This window comes from Zootermopsis nevadensis, unplaced genomic scaffold (assembly GCF_977971745.1).
Source record: "Zootermopsis nevadensis isolate Lab colony 2312 unplaced genomic scaffold, Znev_1.0 Znev_ptg000008l, whole genome shotgun sequence".
Lineage (NCBI taxonomy): Eukaryota > Metazoa > Arthropoda > Insecta > Blattodea > Termopsidae > Zootermopsis > Zootermopsis nevadensis.
Genome location: NW_028259140.1, coordinates 8,091,005 through 8,118,956, shown reverse-complemented (window position 1 = coordinate 8,118,956; position 27,952 = coordinate 8,091,005). Strand labels below are relative to the sequence as shown.

The window sequence follows — 27,952 nt, the reverse complement described above, 5'->3', positions numbered from 1 at the left end:
GCATGTTCTAGTTTCATTTGCATTATTATGATATCTATTAATTACACAGTCTATACAGAGTGTGTTATGAGATAACCTTTTTCCTTGTTGGCACTAGTTCCACTTGGATTCACATAATTTACTGGAATTTGAAATGCAGAATTGGTAGTTTTTGTGGGAATGTAAGTTTTGTTTGTGGTTTTCCAGTTTGCACAGTGGACAAGTACAAAATCTATATAGTCTGAACTATAGACATTGAATAAACCACAGCAGGTATGGATCTCTAGCCTAACAACAAGTAAAACTTGAAAGATGTGTTCTCACAGAGCATGTTGTTGAATTATTGTTTTCATACCCTGAAAGAAGTTCTGAGCATCTATATGCCATCTTTTATCAGTATAGTTTCTATTTGTAAATGGATAACTGTTGATGTACAGTGTTCATACAACTGAATATTCAAGGGATTTGTCTGTTAGCCAATGAAAACAATGGAATGGCTTGGTATTAGACTTCATTTTAATCCACAAGGGTGCATTTGTATCACTACAGATGATTTTGAAAGGGGGAAGGCAGTTTAGTGTGGATTAACTTTGAAATTACATGTCGAGTCTACTGTTGCTTTCATATGTGCAATGTTGACTAATTTTGACTTTTCTGCAATCGGAATAAGTTTGCATGAATGTGGTTTTAAAGGAATTTTACAAAAATATTGTATTTCTTAGTATTCTGCCCTGCTATTAATTTTTATATCATCTGTTTATTCGGCATTGTTTGTGTTTCATTACTGCCGTCAACATTCCGCTTTCGTTATTGCGGAAAGAGTTGAGCTGTGAATTGCGTCGTAGAGTAGATAAGATTGTGCTGTTAAAGACGTTTTAGAATATCTTATCTTATAAAAGAATTATTAAGAAATCTGTGATACTGCCCTCCACTCTCTCCATTTTAGTTTTGATTAAACTGGTCATTGCCGGTGGACATCGTGGTCACTTACAACTGAACAAAGTTTGAGGTAAGGGATAAAGGCGCATCCCACTTTACGCTACCCCTGCGTTTGTGTGTTGCGTCTTACTATGTAGAGATAACAAGATGGATGACATTGAAGCTAAAAGAGTCCGTAATGCAGGATATATGAGACAGTACAGAAAACGTAAAAAATAGAAGTATTAAATAATGATCTGAAGTTCCCCAAAAAAATACCAAAAACTAATGCTGAACGTATGAGGGAATATAGAAATCGCAAGAAGCAATTATTGCAAGTTATCAAGCTAATATATAAACTTCCTTTCATCGTATTCATTACCTAAATATAATTTAAATACAAAAACATATTTACGTCAGATTCTCTGGAACCGTGGTTCCACTGTCAATTTTTTCTCTAATACTTTTCATAGAACACCATGTTATTGCAAAATGATATCCTTCGTGTACCATGGCCTACTTCATCTGTGCTAATACATAAATAGAACAGCAAGTGGGGTAAAGGTTCATAGTTGGATGTGTGAAAGAGATATGATGAAGGATGGTGTAATCTACACATTTTAGGTATTGTAATAATAAAATACGTATTTATATGTTATTATTTAATGGTATATTTAAGATCAACAATGTAATTTCAGAAGACACAGAATGGGCAAGAAGAGTCACGGGAAGACACACGGAGGAGTTACACTTCCAGTCCAGGAGATAAATGTTGAAAGTTTACCCAAAACATTATCTCCCCAAAAAAGAAATGAAGTAAACCATTTGGTAGAAAAACTTTTGAAAGGTGAGTAAAATATTTCAGGTATTCACCGTTAGAGACTGCCAAAAAAGGGAACAAGGGGACGTTTGAACGGTTTGAAGTTCGAGAGTTTAATCATCCCAAACTGCCCTTTTTGGAGTAAGGGCGAACTATTTGATGCAGGGATGTTATGATTTATGATTACATTCTGTTGAAATTTTCCTGACATATTAGACCGTCACTGAACTCTGAATTGTGTGGTTAAGCTATCCAGTCTAACAATAATATATTTAGGTTAGGCTTGCATTGGTTAGGCCAGTTTAAGGTAATTATACCCTTACAGCTTCAAGTGAGGTTCAAGGTAGACGAAATGACACTAGAGGAGGTTTTCCCAATGCTTTTCAGTTTCCCACTGCTAATCATCATTCCACCATTGCTCCTTACTTATCAAACTCTGCCCCATGAGGTGAGCAATAAACCTGATAAAGCAGCATATTTTCATACCCTCTGTGACCTAGAACTTGACTGATGACAGAATAAAGGTATTTTTAATATAAATGAGGTGGTAGGAAATAAAATTGAAGTGAAAGTGTTGGAAGAAGCCTTGTCTGCAACACGCCAGCTTTAAACAATAGGGAGGAAGAAATTAAAAACATTGTGCAAGATACTTGACATAGCATGCATTAATCATAGCTTGGGTATAAGCACATTGTGAGGTCTGTTTCCCCAGTACTGTAGATCAGAATTCAGTGTCACTGTAATTTTTCATGAAGGTAAAGGAAATTTTATCGTGATATGTTTAGTGAAAGACAAAAATACTTGAACATAAATTATAAGATAGTTTTATTCTTTTACTTCTTCTGTCAATGGAACTAGTCTGTTGTGACACCACTCTGATTTATCCATCTCTTTTGAGGTCTTCCAATATATCTCAATTCTTTTACTCCATATTGTACAATTTTTGTTGGTACCTGGTCTTCTTGCATATGTTGTATATAGTCCAAACATTTTTGTCAGTAATTTTTTGTCTTTTAATTGAAAGTGATGGGAGTTGTGTTGCATTTCTGCAAAGTCATAGAATAATTGAAAAATAGCAGGTACCTTCAGAAAGTCACAAAATGAAGTTATACTTTGGTGAAGGTTTAGACACTCATTGGTATTATGGGAGAATGAAATGTTGCAAAGAAATAGGTTTATGAACAAATAATGTAATGTCTGATATGACGAAGACAGTTCTTTTCATGCATTCCCTGTGAATGCTTTTTGGCCAAACACTGTCATATATTATTATTTGATTATTTTTACTGCTCATGCTTGGATTTGTATTCCATATACATACATAGTACTAATTTATGTTTTGTTCACGTGTTTGTGAGAGAGGGAGAGCATGTTTGCATGCTGCTGTTTCCTGATTTTTCTAGATAACATTTTCCAGGTATGTGATTTGTTTATAGTATGAATAGTACCAATGTGTTGTAGTGGCATCATCTTCTTTTGATTTGTCAAGTGTGGTTGGAATGTGGTAGCACTTGGAGTAGCTTTCTTATAATGTGTATTTGCTTATTTTTCAGTTAGTAGTACCATTGTGTCTGCTCCTAATGCTAATAAAGAATGGGAAAATCATTTGGAAATAGAAAAGCTCCTGGAGAAGATCAGCAAAATAGAATCAGGTATAACGTTAAAATCAGCAGCTATATAGCTTTTGACATAAAAAAAGTTTTTAAAATGATAAGTGAGAAAATAAAATGTGCCTGACATTCTTATTTTCGTTCAGAAGTGATATTTTTAATGTGGCTAAGACAGTGGCTGATCAGTTCAAACAGTGGAATCACAACATTTTGAAGGATGGATCTTCCTTTGTCTTTACTTAAAAAGGGAGGGACACCTAATGTGTTGGGTCCAGTATACTGAACTATTCACATTCTTTTCATAATGGAGTGTTTGTATAACTTCTTGAAACAAGGTCTTTTTTTAACTGCAATTTGTCAAGTGACTTTTTTTATTATAGAACCAGAAGGATTATCATAATGTTCACAGAAACTTGCTAATGATTTTTATCCTAGGTAAGTTTAATGAAGTATAGACCTTTGCATCTTGTTTTTTTTAATAGATTGATTTTAATATTGTTAACATATTTATTCTTAGCTCGCCCCATTGAACTGTTTCTTTCATACTTTCCAGACAAAATGTTGCATCATTTCTCAGTATTTAGAACAATAATACAACACAAAATACATGTAGCTTTCTTAAGTGCTGATATGATTCTTTTGTGTATGTGAAGGTGTGATAATTACTCTTTTATTGGCTATGGGAAAATGTGTTTTGTTCTACATTTGCTTTTCATGTTTTAATACCACTAGTATTATGAACAGTAATTAAATGTAGAATGCAGAGCAAACATTTTCATGTTTAACATTATTTTCTTCAGATATGAGGATTCTGGTGGCAGACCGAGGTACTCGCATTGAAGAATTTGAAACATGGATGAAGGAAAATGGAGCTGAAATTGATGGCATAGAAATTGCACAGTTTCCAAATTATGAGTATGGAATCAAAGCAAACAAAAATTTTTCACAAGGTGACCTTTTGATTGCAGTTCCTCGAAAAGTGATGTTGACTGCAGAGAATGTTGAAGGCTCTTTGTTAGGTGTGTTTGTACATATGTTGAGTTTCTGTTAAGCATGTTTTGGATGAAGAATCATACTTAAAAATTGACTACTGTTTTTCTCTACATTGTGTGAAGGAATCGCTGAGAAGAAATCCTGGAGATGAGTTTTCCATTGTAGATTTGAAACATTTGTAAGTCTCTGAAATAAGAGAATGCTGCGATCAGACTTAAACGTTCCTTACTGGTACATGTCTGTCTGATGTAATGAAGTATATCATACCAATGCAAAGAATTTACTATTGTACCTATTGTAAAAGGGGGACATAAATTGAATGGTAATTTCTAATATCTTACAATTTTCCTCATGCATTATTGAATTAAATAAACTATTAACAGAAGTGATCTTTAAGCCTGTGAATTCCTGACATACGTACTTTGGTGATGTGTCTGTTTCTTTACAAATGTCTCTTAACTACAACAGTTGGTAGCACAAAAGAAGCCTTAATATGAGGATAGAATTATTTAGTGAATTTTACATTGGGCAGGTTTTGAAAATAATGGTTTAAAAAAAATTACTGGATTGAAAACTTTGTACTTGTTATATGCTCCATTTGTTCTAAAAGAATATGACTCATATTTTGTGTGTTACATGTAGGTCCACTCTTGCAGAAGGATGCAATGCTGCAACATATGCCAAATGTGGCCTTGTCTCTGCTGTTGCTTATAGAGAAGTTCAAGCCTGATTCATTCTGGAAGCCTTATATTGCAGTCCTCCCAACAGAGTACACCACTGTGTTGTACTTCAAAACTAATGAACTGCAAGAGTTGAAGGGATCACCTTCACTTGGTTAGTAAATAACATGATGGTGTACTGTTTTAATGTTGCTTTAAAAAGTGAGGTATTTAATTCTTACAAGTAAAAATCAAAGTTACTGTGTTGGAATAACAGAAATTTCTACAATTTCTTTTTCCCCAACTCTTGTAGTGAATGAAGATTTTTACTTTATCTTTTGTGTGCCTCTATGAATAAAAGTCACAAGGATGTAACGCAGGTAACTTTTCACATATTCACAAAGAAGGTCAGATAATATATTTATAGAATTATTAGCTGTGTTGACCATAACATTGTCCTGCTTGAAATGCCGATACTTTCTTTATCTTCTTCTTGTTAGAATTTGTATTACATAATGTTTGGAATTTATTATTACATTATAAAGATTGGTCCATTATTTTCTGAGCACTAATTATGGATTTATGGGTAGTTTTCTGGAAAGAAGCAGTTAGCCTGATGACCTGAGATTTTGAAGCTGTCAGTGAGTCCCTGTAGATGGGAAGTTAGATGATCATATGAGAGATCTCAGACAGGAACATTTTATGCGAGTTTAATTGTGCTTTATGAAAACTGTAACATGCGACAATATAAATGTAATTTTTTCAGAACCAGCACTAAAGCAATGCCGCAACATTGCCAGGCAGTATGCATACTTCAACAACCTCTTTCAGGTTAGTGGTTTATTGCAGTATCTAAGGATCATCTACCATACAGTAAAGTAGTAGGCTCTTTTAGGTAAATGCTTTGTAGACATGTCTCTGGTAATGTTATATGTATTAAAGTTTAACCATTGACCACTGCAATGCATTGGTTAGACTTCAGCTCATGTCAAAGAAGGCTTGGGTTCCCTAGTTCTTCAAAGCAGATATTGAGATTAGTGTCTTATAAAGGGTCACTGGCAGGTCACAGCTTTCCAAATTCATCATTTACAGTCATTCCACCAGAGTTATGCTATGTCGCCTGTGTCGTCTTCTTCTTCTATGGCTCTCCGGTCTGTATTCGGTTCATGGCCTCCTCAATTCTCCTCTTCCATTCGGTCCTCTGTTAGGTCCATCTGTCCGAGGCTTTTATCGAGGTTTCAAAACATCTACCTTTTTACGGTGCAAGGTTGTTAGCCTTGCGACCAACCCCCAACCTGGAGGACCAGGGTACCTGTCTTAGTCTGACCTCTCCCCCTCAATCATTCTGGCTAGGGAGGCCCTGCCAGTAGCTATGCTACCGCCAGCATAGCTCTTGGGATCACCACCACCATGTCGCCTGTGTCAGGGCTACGCAATTAGTAGTCTGCAGGTCAAATCTGGCCTACTAAACTCTTTCCACTGGCCCGTAATTGAACAACAAAGTCGAGAGTAATGGACCTCCATAAAATATTTGTTTCTGTATGCAAATATCACGGCATCACAGTCTATTAATGCATTTAAATTACAGCCTGAATTTAAATCCTGACAGTCATTGTATTCCAGATTTGACCATTGCCACTGTAGTTCTGAAATGTCTTTTAGTTTATTCAGGTTATGCAGAGTAAAATTAATTTCATGGTGGTAATAGAAATTAATAATACTTTAAATCCAGTTATCAGTGACATTTTTATATTAACATTTGGAAATATCTTCTGGCTACTCCAGAGAACAGTTTTTGTGTGCTTAATTGGATCTTCAAAATTGCTTTTACAATATTTGTGTCTGTTGTACATAATACTTTTCTATTTTTACAGCACTCATCTGACCCTGCTAGTAATTTATTGCGGGAAGTATTCACATATGATCTATATTGGTGAGTACAGAACAGTTGTATTGCTTGCTTGCATATTTATTTGTTAAGTGGAAAAATTTGTGTAAGTGAAATGTAGAATGGAAAGAAAAGTTAGTTCTTGTTTCTCATGCACAATTTGGAAAGTTTCTGCTGGAATTATTACTTGTGTTTAGCAACTTATTGTCTCATTCACTCGATCATCCATGCCATGGAATAGAGAGATAGTCTCTCAGCAGGAATCTGTTCTTTGCACATGAAGCATGCAGTTAAATAAATATATCGAATATCTCGAGAATTATAATGTGTTCTTATATGTTTAATTTACTATTTATTTTAGCCCATGTTTTAAAGTTTTATGGGGCAATAGAATTGAATATTGTGTTGAGCTAGGCAGTTTTATACTTTACGCACACTTGTTCATACACTTACTACACACGCACAAACTCTGCAATTGAGTAGTTTTTTGACATTCACACAGGCTGAGGCACATGATGAAAAGTAATGTTTTACATTTTGTTTCTTCAGCCCATATATTTGATGTCTTTCACATTGGGATTGGCTGATTAGATGATATTTTAAAGCTCACAGTTTTATTGGCTCTTGAGTGCTTGGCTTCGAGATGCTGACACGACTTGTATACTTCTCCACTAGTGTTGAAGTGTTTTGATTTGTTCGATCACCATTTGGCAATGAATGTCAAAGGGCTAATACTTAACCCTTCAGTGATAGCAGCCACATGAATAGTGTCATACCCTGTGGCCAGAGGAGATTTAAACCCCATTTACCTGGTATATACCATGTGTGGTGGCTACCACTGTATGTTGGTTTTGTTCAAGGTTTCATTATGATTATGAAGATAATTTGGATGACCAACTGCGTGTTATATATCAGGTGCATGTTTGTATCATTTATGTATGTGATATATATAAAGAGTTAATATTTGTGGATCAATCAGCACACTGTTTCAGCAGACCTGTTTTCTGTCATGGTATGCCTAAGCATTGGGAAGACTCCAGGAACAGAAATATTGGCATTGAATCGAGAAGGAAGTGTAAGACACTTTTATTTGTATCTCAGTGTTTTCCGTATGGTTCTCCATAAATAGTAGCGCCTTGCTCTTGGGTCATGGTTATCATCTTCGCCATCAAGAGAAACATCTGTTTTGTACAGGTCTTGTGTGTTGACCATCACAGGACCATGACTTTGATGAACATCCTTTCCTTCTGGCTGCATTAAAATAGGGCTTTGGGCCCTTGCATTTACAATTCCATCTACAAATCGTCTCCTGGCCCGTTTTTGTCTCCATCGGCAGACTACAAATATTGCTAGGAAGCCTAAAATGGCTAGTCCCAATATGGCGGAACTTACAGTGATTGTAGATTTGACATCTGTTGGCAGTGTACTGTCTGATTCAAGGTCATCTACTAAATCTTCCCTGTGTAGAACTACAGACTGCTTTCTTTCATCTTTGTTAACTTTGACAGGTCCATTGATGCCTTTGATTTTAGTGCTTGCCACTTCACGTACTTGGCCAGTATTTTCCAATAAAACTATGCTGTGTGTAATATCGCTGCTAGTCAAGGGAGTAAGTGGTGTTGGGTTTGTGAATCTTGAGGCAATAATGGATTTGATGTCAGGAATGAAATACGGGTTGGTGGGTTTAGAGTAGATAGTGACTGGATGCTGGTAGGATATTTTCCATGAAGGGTTAGAATGTGGACTAGGATTACTAGGTCTGAGAGTTGGCACATGAGGGATGTATAGAGGAGGATTGGAAGGGGAGAAAGACAGAATGTCAAATACCTGAGGTTCACCCAGAGATGTTTGCTCTGCCTGGCCTGCATATTCAGAACCTTCTGTAGAATTGCTTTCATCATTCTCTGAGGTGGATGCTGTTTGTTGGTTTATTTCATGATCTGAGACTTCACTGTTTGAGTCCTCTAAAAAATGGAACATTTCTTGAATGCTTGGAATATTGTATGTGTTCCTTTCTTTAATGCTTCCAATAATGTTATTCTTGACTTCATTGTTAGTTACTTCATGGTTTGATTCAGACATGTTGGTTTCAGTGGAATGACTGACTGACTGTCCAGATTCTCTGAATATATCTGCAAGATGCTGTTGGCTTGATCCTCTCTCACGATGTTCGATCAGTTCAGCTAAAGTCATGTTACGAGATGCTAAAATTCTTGTTAGATGAATAGAGCCTATGTCTGTCTTCAGAAACTCCAGGATTTCATCTTTTACACTTGTGAATTTTGTTTCGCTGCTCTTCTTTGTTATTTGTGACTGACTGTTGGATGGTTCAGAATGGATTGGAATGACTTTGTATAAAGGTTCATCTGAGTCTTCTCCATCTGTTACAGGAAATGTTTCTGTTGTTAAGTCAGTTATTTGAACATTAGAATGTGAATCACTATTTTGATCTTGAGGAGGCATGGTGTCTTGTTGCTTTTTTTGTGACTCCTCAGTTTTTGGTATGGGAGTGACTGCTCTGGGTGTTGTGTGGGTTTGTGGTACAGTATTGATGAACTGGATTGCTTCCGTTGTAGTTCCATCACTTTGGTGTTTTGGGCTTGTAACTCGGTTCATTATTCTTGGTCTCAGAGGTGACAGAAATAAGTTCGGAGGAGGTAATCTGACCCTCCCTGCCTTTGCAGTATCCACTTTACTAATGCTGTCTTTCTGAGCATTTGGTATTCTGTACCTTGGGATATATTTTCCACGCAGTCTGTTGTAATTTGAAACTTTATGGTCTGTAATGTCTGCTTCAGGAGAGTTTTGCAGTGGATCTATGACAGATGTTTCTTGAACATTTAAAGGAATTGGTGCAGGTTTGTGATCAGTTGTAGGCTCTTGTGGCTTTGTGCCACCTTCTTGTGAAGTTTTGTGAGATGGTTCTAATACAGAAGGATTTATTATTATGTCATGTTCTGTTGTCGAGACTGTACTGACCAAACTATTATTTTCTTTATTCTCTGTTTGCATTTCATTGTGTTTGTCATTGTGAGCGTTGAATACAGAGTCTTGGAATGAATTATAGTCTTCTGTAATAATTACTTTGGTTACTTCATTCCGCTCTGTGCTTGAAATGAGAGTTGCATCTGTAGCCTTTGTTTGTCTGCGGGGAGATGATGGCGAAAATTTGTTTATGTGTTCCTTAGTATCTAACTCTGTCTCTTCCACTTCTTCAAGTTCATATTTAATAGACTTGTCGCTGTCAACTGAAGGTTGTATTCTCTGTAAAGGTATGTTAACTGGTGGTAACCGCCTGTGCTTATTAGATTCTAAGTCATGGTCTTCAGAAATTTGCTCTTGTTTTTCTGAGTATCGAAGGGGCTTTCGATGGTGACCTGTACCTTGATTTTTGCGTCTCGAGTTTGTCTGTGGTGGTAACCGCCTTAGGGGCACAGACTCTTGATTGGTGTCACCTGCCTTGCTCTCTGGTGATGCTGTGTTATGTACACCAGTCAGTGCAGACAGAGCATTAAGGTTACCTTTGAGTAAGTCAGCTAATGACAAATTCTTCTGCTGGAGTAATTCACTAAGACTAAGTGATCCAGACCGCTGCTTCAGTAATGCTTTAATATCCTGTGGTGATACGACAACATCACTATTACTCTCTTCAGTTCGAGCTGGATAAGGTTTACGGTATGAATTCTGTTGTGGTTTTGTGACTTTACTCACGCTTATAGAAGAATGTGGTTGTTCATGTTGATCTCTGTTTCTTTTATGTGTGTAACTGTTTTCTTCTAGAAATGACTGTGAGTTATTGTGGCTGCTGTCAACAATTATGTCTTCTTCTTCTTGTGAGATATTTACTGACTGTTCTTCAAGCTTTGCATTGTCATTTTGATAAACATTGTCCTCTGTCTTAACCAGGACATCAGGATTGTTAACTTCTATTGGTAAGTGGGGTCGTTCCTGTTGTTGATGTTTTTGTCGTGATGAATTAGGGTGGCGTCGCTGTGTCCGGGGCTGGTGCTGTAGACTATGGGAAGGTAGGGAGTCTGGTAATCTGATGTTGTCAACACTGCTGACTGATGTTTCATAGCTCTGGTATCCTTGTAGTGAAGTTTCTGTAGATTTGTAATATGACTTCTGCTCATTGTAAGGTAATACATCTGCTTTAGGACCTTGTACTTGAGTAGAGGATGGAAAATATATCTCGTCTTGAGGTGGCTGTGGACGAGGACGTTTTCGTCTCCGCCTATATGCATTGTGGGATCTGTAACATGTATTTAAGGAATTATGCATTACTAAAATTTTAATTCATAAATTAGATAAACTTCATGTTTGAAGGTGCATTATCTTGCGTTAAATTACTATTTTTACTTTGTTTATTGTCTAAATATTATACGAGGGTCGCTCATTAAGTAATGCCCCACATTTTTTTTCTCAGCCAATAATGAAGATAGAAAAGTGTACTTTTACATGCTTGAGATTTGATGTTTCCCGCGTTCGTGTACGGAGTTTCAAATGATTCCAACCGATAGCGGAGCTGTAGTGAACTGTTAAAATGGCGTCTGTGAACGACTCTCGTTACAAGCAACGAGCTGTAATTGAATTCCTTGTTGCTGAAAAAGAAACGGTGGTGAACATTCATAAACGTTTGTGTGCTGTGTATGGAAGCTGTGCAGTCGATAGGAGCACCGTTGGTCGCTGGGCTAAGAGAGTTAAAGCTTCAGGAAGTGAAGAAACCGAGCTCCGTGATCTGCCGCGCTCTGGGCGTCCTGCCACAGCCACCACTCCAGACATGTTGAACCGCGCGGATGCCATTATTCGTGAGGATCGGCGCATCACAACTCGACAATTGGCCCAACAGCTTTCAGTTAGCAATGGAAGTGTGATTGCAATTATCCAGGCTCTCGCATATTCGAAGGTGTGCGCAAGATGGGTTCCACGAAGTCTCACAGCAGACCACAGGATTCAAAGGAAAACGATTTCTTCTGAATTGTTGGAGCGTTTTGATGCTGAGGGAGAGGTCTTTCTGTCCCGGATCATTACAGGTGACGAAACCTGGATACACCACTTTGAGCCAGAGACAAAAAGGCAGTCAATGGAGTGGCATCATCCTCAATCACCGAGAAAGAAGAAATTCAAGACAACTCCCTCCGCCGGAAAAGTCATGATGACTGTCTTTTGGGACAGTGATGGGGTCATTCTTGTGGATGTGATGCCAAGAGGTGCGACCATCAATTCAGACGCGTACATCAGGACCCTGAAAACCCTCAAGAAGCGTTTTCGACGAGTTCGGCCTCACAAGCATCCAGCAGAAATTTTGCTCCTGCACGACAATGCACGCCCTCACACAAGTCTGAGAACCCGGGAAGAAATCACCAAATTGGGTTGGACGGTGCTACCCCATCCACCCTACAGTCCAGATCTGGCACCCTCCGACTTCCATCTCTTTGGGCCACTTAAAGATGCTATCCGCGGAACAAGATTTGAAGATGACGAGAGCGTGATTCAAGCAGTGAGGACATGGCTACGTGCACAGGACAAGAGCTGGTACCGGCAAGGCATGCATGCACTTGTTCCACGCTGGCGTAAAACCGTACAAGTTGATGGGGACTATGTGAAAAAATAGTATGTGTAAAGGAAACATTGATTTATATTGTCACTAAATTTGAGCCATCTTGAATAAATATGTTCTGAGGAAAAAAATGTGGGGCATTACTTAATGAGCGACCCTCGTAATATTAAAACTATGTTTCATTAGTTGTATTCTATACTTACATCATCAGGTTAAAAAGGGCAACAACAAAAATCTCCTTGGCCCACTAGCTTAGCCAGGGGGCCCAACAAATAAGTTTTCTGTCCATATTTACCTGATGTTAGAAGCAAATTCTAGCTTTTGAATTGTAATTGTACAAAGCTCATTCTTTTCACACTTTGAAGCACTCTGTGCCAACAGTTAGTGTTCCCAATACTTGTGAAATACTTAGTTTGTACTTACATGGGCTGTTAAAGTTTTAGCTGTTTGAGTTAACGACTCTGATTCTCAGTTTTTGTTCTTACCTTATTGGTTGTGATCCTGGTAGAGCAAGAAGAGCTACATTGGTATCCTCTGGAAACGCTGCTGGTGCGTCTTGGACTGGCCACTCCTGCCACATAACATTAATCTACTAAAGGAATTTTCAGAACATGTTCTCATGAGATCATCATTTAAATTCTTCCTGTATTTTTTCCCTTGCCTGTTTAAAATCATTTAATATGATGATCTTCTGGCAAATATGATGGGTTTCTCTGAATGTAGTATAGTGGTTAACATTCTGCTAAATATTTTGTTTGTTGTGGATTTGAATCGTAGTTACTGGTTATCCTGACTTATTTCTTTCTGTGATTTACATCAGTCCAACCAGATAAATTATGTAGTAAAACCTTGAAATAGGCCATGGCCACTCTTTCTTTTATCCTTTTCAGGCTGATATCATTTAATTTCATCTGATATTAAATATGAAATATGTGTGAGGTTGAAAATACTTTTTTTCCTGCCAGAATGACTGTAATGTGTAACATTACAATGTAATACAAAACATGGTGGTTGGATGAAGACTTATGAATCCCATACAGACTCGTGCTTTGGTGGCTTGGAATTTAATCCTGGTTTGTTAGAATTTTTTAATGCCTTCTGCCCATGCACACTGTGAAACGTACGAGTATGTTACACTCATAGGGCATATAGGTCTATCATGATGGCTAGTTGAGGACCTAAATAGATTGTTAATAACATCTCTTCTAATTTGAATGTGATAGAATGACTATGCAAATATGAAATGATGTGTACATTTTCTATTTACATCATTAGTAAATAGCCTATTTATTTTCTATACACAAATTTTACCGAATGGAACATAGAAAGCTGTCAGAGAGTTGGTGAAAGAAAAAGTGTCCTCCTTGAGTTTGTTTACCATTACAGAATAGACTCTCCATAGTGTTCAGACTGTTGAGTCATGTCCATTGAACTTTCACACTTAAATTTGTGAAGGTCTCACTTTCTTCTTCCTACTTCTGAAGATACGTCTTGTGGGTCAAGGTGTCTTTGAAGCGACAGAATCTAGGGCAACTTATAGAATATGTTAATATGTTATGTATATAAATGTATTTTAAATTTACCGCCAGATCCTTAACGTTGAGAAACACACTCTTTAATGATGCACGTAGCATTCTATAGATTGGTTAGGTATGTAGGACTTAGAAAGTATGGGAAATCCAGTCTTCCGTTGTTAGAAGAAAGGGAGACAAAGAAAGTGCGCTGGAATCTGGTTCTTTTGCCAATTATAAAACGAGTCGCTGTGTTTGGTACGGAACACGATATTGACAATACTGTGACTGAAATGGAAGGTCAAGTTCTTACAAAGACAAGTGCGTATGTAAGAGTGAAATGTGTTCTTCGGTTTGGAATACAGGTGACTCGGGCCGGGGGTATTGCCACGTGTATCACAAACGTGTAAAACGGGAAACGTGGAACATGCCCGTGGATGTCTTGAGTGATACACCGTGAGAGGTCTTCATTTATAGTACCCAAAGTCAAAATGGTGGGTCCAGTCGGTGAAACTGCGCAACTCAGCTGGGCCTGCGCGGCGAACTGTACCGTGGCCTCGGATAGGATATTGATGCTCCTCGTTATATGGAAATAAAACCGTGGATAGCGAAAGCGCGCATGACGATAATCACCTTCATACAGTTTCGCATTGCTTTCTCTGCAGTTTTGCAGCTAACAGTTATCTTTATTGTTGACAACAACAACAAAAAAACGCCGAACGAATAACCTGTTCTATATGCTGTCTTACCCGCTGATGTAAGTGACGCAAGCTCTCGTCTAAGACTTCTGGTTGAATATCCGAATCTTCTGACCGGGTGGTTGTGACGAGGAGCAGGAGTAATGCTTTCGTCAAGAGCATGACGGGCCGTAAAGGACTGCAGAGCTGCAAAGAGAAGAGCCATTCTCTTATTACTGAACTTATGGGCGTCCTACTGACGGCTGTTATTGATGTGAATTGTGTTCGTGTCGGGTGGAAAACAGCAACAAGCCAGTGTTGTAGGACGTGAAGTTCGCTGTAATGTTCTTTCTTTCTCGAGGACGCGCTGCTGACTTCGACCATGTGGTCTGTCGATACACCTTGTCAGAGAAAGTCCCCCCTCCTCCCCACAGCTTGTTAATGACCGTGACCAGAATTCGATTTTATGTTGCTGACCGGAAACTGGTCTGGTCTCAGAATCTAAGTTCAAAATATGATAACAGGATCCGAAGCTTCAACACTTAATACCAAAGCCAGCAAGAGCCCGAGCCAGTTACAACCTCTGATACTGAAAACCAATCTTTTCTGCAACCATCGTAATGTTATCTCAGCACGTACGTGTCCTAAGAAGTTTCTGGATCAAAATGCTATCTACATTTCTTGTTTCCCCAATCACTGCTTTTGGTACCGTCTTTTGATTTTTTCACCAAGTTCTTCCTTACGTATATCAAATATTTTATGAGCATTTTGATATAACTCTAATTTATCTTCTGCCCCCAAAGTAGGAGACCATGATTTATCCATACACATACATAAGAAATAGCAAATATCACGACTTCAGATGTTTTGGAAAATAGGTGAAATCATAACGCTTTTTGATCTGAATGACGATAAACATTCGTAGATTTACTGTGGTCATATTTTTGATCAAATTAATTGCCGTAATCATATTATTTCAATACAGTGTGGTTTAAGAAAACATTCGACGGATAACTTCCGCTTTGGCTACGAAGTTAGCCAACGAATAAGTTTAATTTCTTGGCGAGAGCGGAAATTTAATGGAAAAATACGACGTATTTGACAGATGTGATAAGTGATGTTGGTTTGGGCGTGTATTGCTGTGGATGCCACGACCATGTTTCTCAGAAAGGAGAAAGCACTTGAAGATGCCCCACTATTGTAATGTCTCTGCCTCGCGGGTATTAACTTTCTTCTCGTGCCTCCGGACTGTCACAAGGTGTGCGCGTACCCATTAGTGTAACAGTTGTAAAAGATTTTTAACACAACTACTCATGTACTGTATTTTAAGAATTACAACGACGACCGCAAAACTGGTTACTATTACGGTTATTCCATGTTGTTATAGGCAAAGTGTAAAACTAGGTAAAAACATCAAATGTAGCTTGTTTGTGGCGAAGTGAGGATGGATATGCGAAAACTTTCTGTTTACAATGTTGTTGTGCGTCTTACCGAAATTAGAAATAATACGTTGTAGAAACATTATAAATTTAGGACAAATATTTCATATGTAGGCCAACATTGCCACTCTCTGGTGCAGAAGAGATGTTGTTTATGTGCAAAGTAAATTAGACGGATAATTTTTACAACGAAACATATTTTCTTGTCTTGTAAATGGTGAGTGTTTTATTGGTTTCGTTTTGTGAGGTCAGTAGAAAATGGAACTCCTATTGTTAACACAGGCGATGATGTGATAAAAATTGTCAAAAAGAGTGACAGAACTAAAGAAAAGATGGATTGTAAAACAGATATATAAATAGACCAATAATACAGCACACCCATACCGTTGGTGGGGGTTACGTTGTTGAAAACCACCGCGATGAGCGAAGTTCATACATTACGAGAAAAGTTGGGTTAGGGGAACCAAATACACAAGAAACATGATGCGTGATACGTATAATTATTGATTAGTAAACATGGAAACATAGTGTTGGCGTTTATTGGGATGACGACGATGTTCCCGGCAGAATATTGTCAGGGTGGTGGAACACAAGGGCAACCAACAATCAGTCCTAAAAATCTTGAAAAGTACAATCGCAGTACAGTCGATGTGACACGATATCTACGGAACTACTTACTGACAGGCCAGCAGACACGGGCTCTTGTGTGTTACTCAGTGCGCCTGCGCAGAAACGACCGCGAAAAAGCGAGGGATCTATGCCGCGGTGCAGAGATATTACAACTTTTCCGCTAATAAGCATATTCTTCACTGCCATTTTTTGTTGAAGCGGTTTCTTCTGTTGAGCCCCCTGGTTGAGTTAGCTTCAGATCACGGACCCCAACAGATAGGCTCTTTAGCCTCTTCCCCCATTTTACCGGAAGATGGAAAGCAGAATTCAGCATCCGAAACTTTTTAGTTTTATTATTTTATAATATAGACGGTGGACAGAGTCCAAAAGAATAGTTTCACATATTATAACGCACCACCACCAAAAACCATCAGACTTCGGCCATAGAATTTTAATTTTGTGTATATATCCTGAAATACCCGAAATCCATTTAAACTAATTCGTCCTAGGCATAACTAGAAGTAATTTCTTATTGAATGTAGGCATAGTACATTATCATTACATGACTTACGAAACATGGAGTGCAACTTACCAAGCTTACTGAAGAAGAGCTGTTGAGCTTTCGTTGTTGTAGTTTGTATTTGAACACTGGGTAAGTCACTTTTGAGCTTCACACTAACACGTGTGAAACACTCGCGCGGTCAACATTGAGGCATGGATGCCCTCACCATTCAGAGTCGAGCAGTGGACTGGTTGGGGAGAATAGCGTGGAAAGAAGTTTGCATCTCCGGGTGAGGGAAACCGCTTTCCAACCGCACAGCCTAGCAGTTGCATTATCTGTCATGCGTTCTTTACATGAAGTTCTTGAAAAGAGCGAGTAGTGGGGAAGACATGTTTTATTCCGAATGCACGAATTTCGATTAAATTTGGTGTCATGAAAGTAAGGCAACGGCAATGTTGCTCCTGTGGCAGATGTATTTATGGAAGAGTCAAGGCCTTCCCTTTTCCTGCATTTTCTCAGCTCTCGAGCTATACATTTGTAATTTGGCTGTGATCTTGATAGTCGTGATTGTGGCATGTACACATGTATCCAACATCAAGTGCTATAATCCGTGATTTCAGATTCTGCGCAGTTATACTTTAAAAATATAGACTTCCTGATTCATATATCTAACAGAAATCACTATGAGTGGTCAACACGGAACTGTCGTGCATTTGGACGCAACCTAATGTCATTAACTGCTCCTGTTTACGTTTTTACTATTTGCAAATTTGCGGAACCTTTAATAAAACTATATAAGAAGTAGCTTATTTTCAGATGCTAAATAATACTGATCACGAATCTGATAACACCGAATCCCAGTAACGTGATCGAAAAATAAAACAATTTTGAACTTATTGAACTCTCTAAAGCCAACACTAGTCTTAACACAATTTAAACATTTTAAGAAAACTCAACCCATAACCATTACAACCATCAATCGGTTAATGTCATTTAGGGAAATAATAGCAGTTTGCTCTGGAATCATATGATACAGACTAATGCACTTCGTGGGCAGAACACAAAATTACTGATTGCTAAACATGCAGTTCCCACTAAGTTTTAAAGGGTTGGAGTGTAAAATAAATTAAACTTCCTTTAATTGTAGATTCTATTGTATAAAGTAGAAAGGGCCCATTGTTAACAGATCAGTAGCACACAAATGTTTACAAGTGTGTTTCGTCGACTGAGAAAATTCCCTGTCGTGACTTCAGTTACTGGAACAATTCGGTTACTTCGTTGGCAACAATGTTGTGCCAAACAGCAAGCGTGTCATTTTAAGTCTTCAGGAAATTAAAGACGCATTAACAGAGAAAAATTACGGAAACAGGTAGGTGGACAAAGCACTTCCATATACAGATGTTAATCTCAGTAACTGGTTTGATGAACAAGATTCGATTTCTGGCAAGAAAATTCAGAACTCTTAACTCTGTGTGTGTGACACTCCGGTGGCTTTCACAAATCTCATACATCTTTCATGTCCCAGATGTGGTGTTGTAAGTACACTGTTTCACTCCATGAAGACTGAACCTCCATTAAACAAAACATTTCTGTGACCCATGGTTGTCGGCCAGGATACTGAAATCTGTTCCCATGAGAGCCACCGGTGACTCTCATGGAAACCGATGTGAAGCGTCCCGCTCAAGTTGAAGTCTTCCGAACCACATGCTCCCCTATCAGGCCTCTTACCATCGCGAGATCGTGTTTTCAAGTTTTAAGACTTTTGAACCAGTAGATAACTTTTTGAATAGTAATGTATTATTGTTTCAATCTCGCCACGAGTGCAGACTTCCGTATGAATATTTCCCCCCCTTGATTTGTATTGCGTTCTTCCAGGGGAATACAATCGCTTCCCATCGTGTCCTTTCCAATTCCCCATTTTCTTCTCTCGTGAGTCACCTGTGTTCCTGAACGCATCGAATTCTAGGACCCAGCTCTTATTTCATTGTACGCGTGAACCTGAGAGCGTCTCTGGACTCTGCTGTAGCTCGTAACATTTCACTGTTGACCTACTCTGCTTCCGTTCTATAGCCAATGGCTCTGAGACGAAGAAAGGAGGATACATCGACATCTGAGAAGATGAGTTTCCATCGCCTGACACCAATCTCGCCTCCACCACTGTCGCTTGTCTCGTGGCTTCCGTTCATTTATGTATTCATTCCACATTTACCCAAATATTGCAACTCGTTGATTATGACGTGGTTAAAAAGAATGTCACACTACATTTGTCCCAGAACATGTAGTACTAATTGCTTGGGAGTTTTTAATTTCCTATTTTCTTTTTAATTATAGGGGTCTCAAGCAAGGGGAGACAGTTTATATCACGTATCTTACATGGAATTTATGAAGGCTACAATGTTGCTGTATTTTTAAATAGAACTAAATTTATGGCTTACCACTCTCTTCTATCTTTATTTCTTTCAGTTCCATACGTTAGTGTGTTTTTATATTTTGTGTACGAAATATAGGGATAGATAAGAAACGACGTTTCTGTGTATGTTAAAGGTTGCAATCGAAAGGACGAAAAATAATCTGGAATAACAAACACGTGTAATGAACGGACAATTACTAATATCCCGTTCCAGTACGTGAACAAGCGTCTACTTATAAAAAAGGGTAGGTTGGAGGGACGGAAGAAGACCTCAGAGGATCTAGGCTGATCAGTTTTGAGAACGGGAGCCTGGCGATTTGTCGTTTGAAAAACTTTGCTGTTTGTTACCATGGAGTTTTGTGTATTTTATTTGCATTCACCATCAGAAACCACAGCTGTAACATCAAATACTACGCTTTTTTGGCTACAGTCTAGCCATCTTCCCATGTATGTTATCCTCACTCCAATTTAAATAAGAAATGCTGGGACGAACTTAACCGCGTTTAGAATTATTTACCTTCAAATTTGTCATTGTGTTTGATAAGGCGAACAAGGACTGTTATTTAATACAGTTTCAGCTTCTGTATTATCATTCTACACAAAACGAATAACGTTTGTGTGTTAATTATTTCATGTCAGTATTGTCTATGACATAGTTTAATGATTCATTCGTTTGTATACGTACTGTAATTTCGCTGCTTAAGGTTCCGTCTGTACTTTAAATTTGTCAGATGTAACCGAAGTTTGTCAACGTCCAGGTTATCAAGGTAATATATTCTCTTCAAGTTTTCCGATATTATTTTTAACTTGTAATCTGTCTCATGCGTGCTACGTGTTCCGCCCACATCGTCTTTCGTGATTTGACTATTCTAATAATATTTGCTGAAGAGTACAATGATGAAGCTCCTCGTGATGTAATTTTCTACAGCCACATTTTACTTCTTCCCTCTAAGTCTTATTATGAGATAGCCCCCCCCCCCCCCCTTCCCCACACTGAAATATAAGCTAGAAACCTAGAAAAAGTATGCAGTATAAATAAAAGTTAGAGAACATATGACGTTGTTGAGATTTGAGATTATCACCGTGTAGTCTGGTAGAAGCTTACCAACGTTTCAGAGGTTCCTTCTTCATCTTCAACCTATGTCATCGTTTGCTGTAGTATTAATATGTTTGCTTCCTTGTTGTTTGTTATTTAATTCTGCATTTGCAAGTATGAAAGTATTGTTAAGTAACAATGATAACTGCCTCATATCATGGATCTTGCCCATTTCTTTCAACCTGGAACCGCATGCCAGACCAAATAATTGGACTATTTCGAGGTGAACAGTGTTAACACTGCCTGAGACTAGAGCCTGTGGATTTGTCACGATATTGCTTTAATAAATTAATGCGTAGCTTGCATCACTTACATGAATTATGCTGCTCCACTTCTCACTATTGTGTTTGCAGACGTCTGATTCTGTATCGTGGCTAGCGATGGATTACACGGTTTCCCTTATATAACTAACATTATTAGGATTTTTGCAAGTTCTCTAGTTTCTTCATGCGTGCTTTAGGTCAGGCCTCCTGATTATATTAGGCCTCTGTCAGTTTTCAATCTAAACTGAGACTTTCTTCTCAGTGATAACAAATATGCACAGGCATATTGATGAGACGAAAAACTGCACAAAGAAAGGGAAAACGTACCATTGTTGTTATTTTTTATTAAACTGATGAAAGTAAAAAGTGTTGTTTGTCGACAGCTGGGCAGTATCAACAGTGATGACTCGACAGAACTTTGTGCCTTCCATTGATGGTAATTCCATGCTGAATGCTCTTATTCCTATGTGGGACATGTGTAATCATACCAATGGGAAGGTAAATATGATAAGTATATCATTTTTATCATATTTTCGTGTTGCAGTGTATTTTGAGAATTTGCATTTTTTGTTTGCTGCCTACACTTAATTTCTTTAGTGTAGGCGGGATCAATGGGAGATAGGAGTTGAAGGAGACTGGATTTTGTTGGCCCAGGACAGGGTCTGATGGAGGGCTTTGGTTAATTCGGTGATGAACCTTCGGGTTCGGTAAGCCATCTAGTTAGTTAGTTAGTGTTTACATTCAGTCAGACAGTAAGGGTTACTGTCCTTATAGAAAGTATAAACTTAAATTTCTGTGGTAATAATATGTGTAAACTTTATAATAAAATTAATGGTCAGCCTCATGTTTATAGTGAAATAGTATAGATGTGAGATTTCTGGTTTGTTGTACGGTGCAACAACCCACAGGACAGCCATCTTCAAATAGTGTAGATGTTTGATTACTAGTACCCAGGTACTAACTGGTCTGTGATAATACACGACTTGATTTTGAAAATGTTTACTGATTTATGTACAAAAATTTGTTCCAGTTAAGTCATTAAAACATGTTAAATATACCAGTTTCAAACACTGCCATATCCTTTTGGATACTAGTGCCATCTGAATCATTAGAAGGACAGTTACTATCACATTCTTGAGATATTCTGTGCTAGTAAGTGGGCAGTATTTGAAACCTGACCTCTGCTTACAATTTGTGTGCTAGTACATAGTTACATAGCTGTATTTCAAGCCCAAGAAAAAACATAGCCATTACTTCATCAGCATCCATGACCATTAGTAAATGGAATCCCATGCTCTGAGCTCTTCCACCTCAGAAGTAGATTCTGTTAACTTTGCCAGGTGGGCAGAGGCCAAAAGACCATAACTGGAGGCACTATGATGTAGGTAGCTGCTTTCTGCAGTTGTCCACAGACTTCAATGCAGAGAAGAATCGCAGTGAATGTGTGGCGTGCCGTGACTATAAAGCAGGGGAACAGATTTTCATCTTTTATGGACCAAGAACTAATTCGGAGCTGTTTGTACACAATGGATTTGTGTATCCTGAAAATGAACATGATGGTCTACGTCTGAGACTAGGCATCAGTCGAGGTGATCTACTGCAAGCAAAACGTGTCGAGCTGTTAGGTCACCTTGGCATTCCGGCAATTGGGGACTTTATGCTTAAGAAAGGGCCAGATCCAGTTGATGGGAGGTTGCTGGCATTCCTCAGGGTCTTTAGTATGGGACCAGGTAGGTAAAGATTATACCATTCCATGTTTTTCAACTCAGTGCATAGCAGATGTCATGAAGTTATTCCATGTGAAATGAAGCTGTAAGTGCCATGCACCAGAGACAATATATAAGGTGTTTCTAAATTTTGTGTCGTAAATGATAGTGGAGCTTCAGGTCATCAATATAGGTCAGGGTCTGATGGATATTGCTCCAGAAGTGCTTCTGTAAAAAGTAACAGAAGATAACAATTTAAGGATGTAATGTTCCAACATCTCTGAAATGTGAAATACTTCACTGTGGGATGGTTTACATATTGCACGTTTTTCAACAGATGCTCAAAATGCTCCCATGGGCATGAACACAGAATGTCTCAGACATTTTGAATACCCCAGGTGTGGTATAAATCTTGTTTGTTGCATCCTGTGTGCTTTGCGAACGTTGCAGTTTGGTGTCAATGGTGTTGACGTAAACCACATTTATCATGGAACTCCGCAAGGAAAAGTGTGTGGGATTAAGGTCTGGTGACCATGGTGCTTTGGGCCCTTCATTGATCCATCATCCTGGATTATGCCTACCTAACCACCCCTGTACAGCCAGACTGAAATGTGCTGGAGCACTGTTGTGCAAAAACCACATCCGTTGTCTTGTGTGCAATTAAATATCCCCCAGTAATTGAGGTAAATCTCTATGGAGAAATTGCAGGAACTGTGGACCAGTAAGTCTTACTGGTAATATATCTGGACCAATGAGATTATCTCCTATGATTTAAGCCCACACATTGAACAGCTTCATACAATATAATGTGCTTCTGAACTTTTTCTCTGTAACTTTTTACGAAAGCATTATGAAAAGCAATATGGAAATTGTTTTAGATTAATTCTGTAAAATTTAATGGACTCTGTGTTTTATTTTGTGTCAATGTTTTGTAGGGTAAGCTGTTTATGAGAAAATAATAAAATTCAATATGAGATTCATATAGACCAGGGTTTAATTTGACTTATTATGTATTAATGTGTAAAGAATACATAGAGAATTATCCAAAACAGTGTGATTGAGAGAATGGTGTAAGTGTATCACACTTGAATGGCATGAAAAGGAAATCATAACTCATATTCTTAAATTGCTGTAGTGTTCTCTAGCCTAAGTACCAAGTCTTACAGTAGACTCCTGATTAACTGACCTAAATGGGGCCAGAGGATGGTCAGATAATCAAAAATGCCAGATAATACTGAAGACTGTGGAAAGGTGAGGGTAAAATTCATTTCAATTCAAAACTCAGTTTATGATGTTTAAGTACGAAGAAAATACAATACAGCATCAAAATCTCACAAACAAAAACATTATTTAACATAAGGTAAATTTGTAAATGAAAGAGTTCTTTTAAAGAAATTAGTAATGGGTATTTGCTTCTGAGCCTTCTTTCTTTTCTTTGCGGCAAGGTCATGCCAGCGTCTGACTGATAGTACCTCTGTAGCAGCAGAGTACATAAAATGTGGAAGGTGCGTGGTGGAGTAGTATGATTAATTATACTACATGCTGAGTTGACTGTTGATAAAATTCTGACACAGCATGTTTAATGAAATGGGATATTGAATAATTGAAGGTCAGATACCAGGACTCTACTGTATAAGCTAAATAAGCTTTTGCTTAGAACCTCATCTTTTGAAGTTCTTCCAGATACTGAGAACATTTTTAGAAATACCTGTAATAGTTTAAGGGCACCCATTCAGTCAAAGATTGTGTTTATGGTAAAAGTAAATAAAGATGAAATCAAATGTTTTGAATCTTTAATAAAGAAAGTTGAATGTAAGTTAGTCTCAGCCTAGTCAGAGGTTTGGCTTTTGTTAGATTATACCCTGTCATAAAGTTTGCTCATGCAGTTATTCATATAAAACCATTAATGTGAATTAATGATTATTCCTGTTTTTTAATTTATGTAAGGGCATCATCTTTTTTACTGCTTAGGACCTCACAAAGTCTTGTCCAGCCCTGGAGATGTAGGCTGTCCCTATTAATTGAATATTGATCTACCATTTCAGTTTGAAACTATGCTGTCTAACCTAATCTGCTCCTAGTTGTTTTATTAACTAAAAGTTCTACTCAACCAGAACGTGTTCTTTCAGAAGGGCACTTTCTACCTACTTAAACATGGTTCTTGTCCATTGCAAATGATAATGAGAGAGTTGTGATATTGTATTTACCTGGCAGAGCACCTGAACCACTGGCTGTCCAGTGATCACAGTTCTGACCTTGTATACCCCGACTGTGCACTTGAGACAGATGTGGAGTCCAAGATGTGGAAGTTTCTCCTTGACAGGATTAATCTCCTGCAACATGCCTATACCACTACGCTGGAAGTAAGTTTACAGTATATGCAGTAATTTGAAATTAACAGGTATAATAATGGAGAGAAATTAGAATTTTAAATGGTGTGTAATGGGCTTTATTTTCAGTTTCTTGTCAGAATATAAAACTGTAAGTAGCCATTGTTTACATGGCTCAATTGAGAAATATTGCCATGTTACAGGAAGACTGTACGAAGCTGAAGCATCTTCAACTGACACCATGCTCTCGTCTAGCTGTTCAGTTGCTGATAACGGAGAAGAAGTTGCTTGAAGCTGCTGAAGAACATGTCAAGCAGCGAATTAAGACCTGAAGAGGCAAACAGTCTTTAGGTGATCGTTTCTGTATGTTGTTCATTCACTAAATGCATTGCAATTGTTTTAAGGGATCAACAGATAGATGATAAATTGGTGATGGGCCATGTTAACACATAATCAGGTTTGTTTTAGTGTGAACAGATCATGTACATGTTTACTATGAGTAATTATTATAAATGTTGAAGTATTGAGATCAAAGTATGATTAGTCATGCAGTTTCCATTCTGAGAGGAACATAAAAAACTGTATAAATTTTGTATAAAGTATGAATTTTGTTGCACTTGACATAGGGACACAATTTTTCTGTGACTGATAAATGTGATGGAAAATACATATTTTTTCTGCCAGAAGGCCTGTAGAATGCAACTCTGAATGGAAAGTATCTTACAAACTCCTCAATCAAAACATTTGTGTCCTCTGGTGTCTTATTATGGTTATTGTGCCCCATAATCATTACATGCAGAACTAACTAATTTCTGGGCTTTTCCGCTTGTGATTTGGTGATCGTGTGAAATGCAGTGAAATATTTTTTCCAGTTTCTTGGAAACCAGTATTTATCTGAAGGTCTTCCACTATCCTGTACATTTTGGTCACCTCTAGTTTACTTATTAGCGATTTTATTTGTTTGATTAATATATTTACTTTTTGTAACTCTTGATTTTAATTTGTTTATGCAGTCATGTAACTGCATGTAATTGCAGTATTTGTTATTTAATGTATTGATGGTGCTACATTAAGATTTGATTCTCAGGTAAGATAGAAAATAAATGCTTCTGATTGTTGTAGTTGTATGAAAATATTATAGAAGTAAGGTATCATCCTTGATGTAAGAACTGAATTTTTAAATATTATTTAAATGAGTTTCAGCTTCAAATCATAAATGCTAATATTGGAATTTCTTATATCTTCATCATCTATGGTCATTTCTGCTTATTGCAAGTTGACATACATTTATTACACAATCAGTATTATTTCTTTTTAAGAGTAATATATTTTTAAAGTGTTTACAGTAGTTGTTCTTCTTGAATGAAATAATGTCATGCGAACATGCAAGATTACGTGGAAACAAGATTCTTGATGTGTAATTTTCTTTATTTTTGAGAATTATGTATGATGTCAGTTTTAAATTACTGTCAGATACACTACAAAAATTAATACATGGCATCCAGGAAATGTTTTTGTGGTGCTAGAGGAAAGACAAAAGACAATTGCTGTAACAGGTACAAATTTCACTAGAAAACTATTCTGTGGACCTAAAACAGCCATTATGAAGCAATTTGGAAAAAGGTTTATGTTTGTGCTGGAGAAATATATATACAAATTTTCATGCGGACAAATATTTTTCTGCAACATGTTCCATTTTGTAAATATGTCTTCTTATATGTTGGGTGTCTTATAGTCTGTAAATATGCCATACTTACTGAATGTGCTGACTTCTTCAACATTTCTAGATGGGTTCCACCTTTGGTCTCATTTTCATACACATTTTGTTGGAGATTTTGTTTTCTCAAAGTCAGAAGTAGTACAGAAATTCTTTTTAGACACTAAGTTTAGTAAACAGTTATATAATGAAAATATTTGCATTTAATTGAAGAAAAAGATAAACTGGTGAACTGCAAAATATTGATTGGAAAAGTCTGTGTATGGTTGGAATGATTGCTTGATAATGCTAGTCATTTAAACTTGAAACTGTATTGATTTGTAAGATGTGCTATGATACACTGACTTCCATAATGTTTAAATTAAGTCCTGTGTGCTATATGATACAGAATTTCACAAACCGATCTAGCTGCAAAGAATTATAACTGAGTGTTGTGGTCCTGTTAAGAATAGACTTCAGTAGGTCTTACAGTCTATTGCTTCCAGTTGCAAAAACCTATACAATATCAAATTTCTCACTACATCTGTATGAAAGAATCAGAATAAATCAATAATTTACTTCCTCCTATGAAGAGTTGGGTTAGCTTGGTCTCTATGGTGGCCGACGGGTTCAATTCCCAGCAGGATTTTTCTCTTTGTCACATTGTCCACATTGGCCCTGGAGTTCCAATTGTTTGATGAAACAGCCTTCCCGTTGTTGTCTGGAGTCCTGTAATGCATGTGTTCGGTCCAGTATGTTTCGTGAGATTGTAGAGACATGACCTGTGTTAATTTTCTGTGTTCTTAATTTGGTCTGGACCTGAGGCACATTGCCTATCCAGGCACTGTAAATTACAATACTGTTATTGCAAGATGGGTAGTCTATTCAGAATCATGGATACAGTATACATGCCACATGCAATTCTTGTTTGTATGTTTTCACAACTGGAGTTCATTGTATTACCTAGGCCTTTGATGATAAGTGGTTCTTTCCTGAAAGCCAAAGTTGTATATGCCATATATAACCCACGACCCTGGAAAGTATGGAATGTACAGTAACTTTTGCTGTGATTGTGTGCTGCTGTACTACACAGACTGGTCCATAATGTACATTTTCTGGTAATATACTTGATTTTATGAGATGGTGAATCATAGCACATTATTAATATTTATTATAAATTATTGTAGATCGTTGTTCATGTATTTTATGAGAGAACATTTGACAGTTTACAAGCAAATATAATAGAAATGTGATTAATCAATTTTTATTTATTTATTTTACTTTGC

General features: G+C 37.5%; 2 protein-coding genes across 6 annotated transcripts; one reads left to right on the top strand and one right to left on the bottom strand.

The window, feature by feature from the left end:
• Positions 1-815: 815 nt before the first annotated feature.
• Positions 816-27,923, top strand: Setd3 (SET domain containing 3). Of its 4 annotated transcripts, none has more exons than XM_022063244.2 (11): positions 816-988; positions 1,596-1,744; positions 3,271-3,369; positions 4,128-4,346; positions 4,963-5,154; positions 5,746-5,810; positions 6,854-6,912; positions 21,318-21,432; positions 22,337-22,664; positions 24,855-25,003; positions 25,174-27,923. In XM_022063244.2, the coding sequence occupies exons 2-11, from the start codon at positions 1,606-1,608 to the stop codon at positions 25,300-25,302; spliced, it is 1,494 nt and encodes a 497-aa protein (XP_021918936.1). In that variant the 5' UTR covers positions 816-988; positions 1,596-1,605; the 3' UTR covers positions 25,303-27,923. The 4 variants fall into 4 exon arrangements, with proteins under 4 accessions (XP_021918936.1, XP_021918932.1, XP_021918935.1 ...); XM_022063240.2 differs by lacking the exon at positions 816-988 and adding an exon at positions 1,379-1,521; XM_022063243.2 differs by lacking the exon at positions 816-988 and adding an exon at positions 1,394-1,521 and having other exon boundaries at positions 1,599-1,744.
• LOC110829502 (uncharacterized) lies at positions 5,383-17,414 on the bottom strand. 2 transcript variants are annotated; one of them, XM_022063238.2, is made up of 4 exons: positions 17,256-17,414; positions 14,688-14,822; positions 12,913-12,998; positions 5,383-11,119 (listed from the first exon to the last, which is right to left on the bottom strand). In XM_022063238.2, exons 2-4 carry the CDS (start codon positions 14,796-14,798, stop codon positions 7,954-7,956), a joined length of 3,363 nt encoding a protein of 1,120 aa, XP_021918930.1. In that variant the 5' UTR covers positions 14,799-14,822; positions 17,256-17,414; the 3' UTR covers positions 5,383-7,953. The 2 variants fall into 2 exon arrangements, with proteins under 2 accessions (XP_021918930.1, XP_021918928.1); XM_022063236.2 differs by lacking the exon at positions 17,256-17,414 and having other exon boundaries at positions 14,688-15,001.
• Positions 27,924-27,952: the final 29 nt, after the last annotated feature.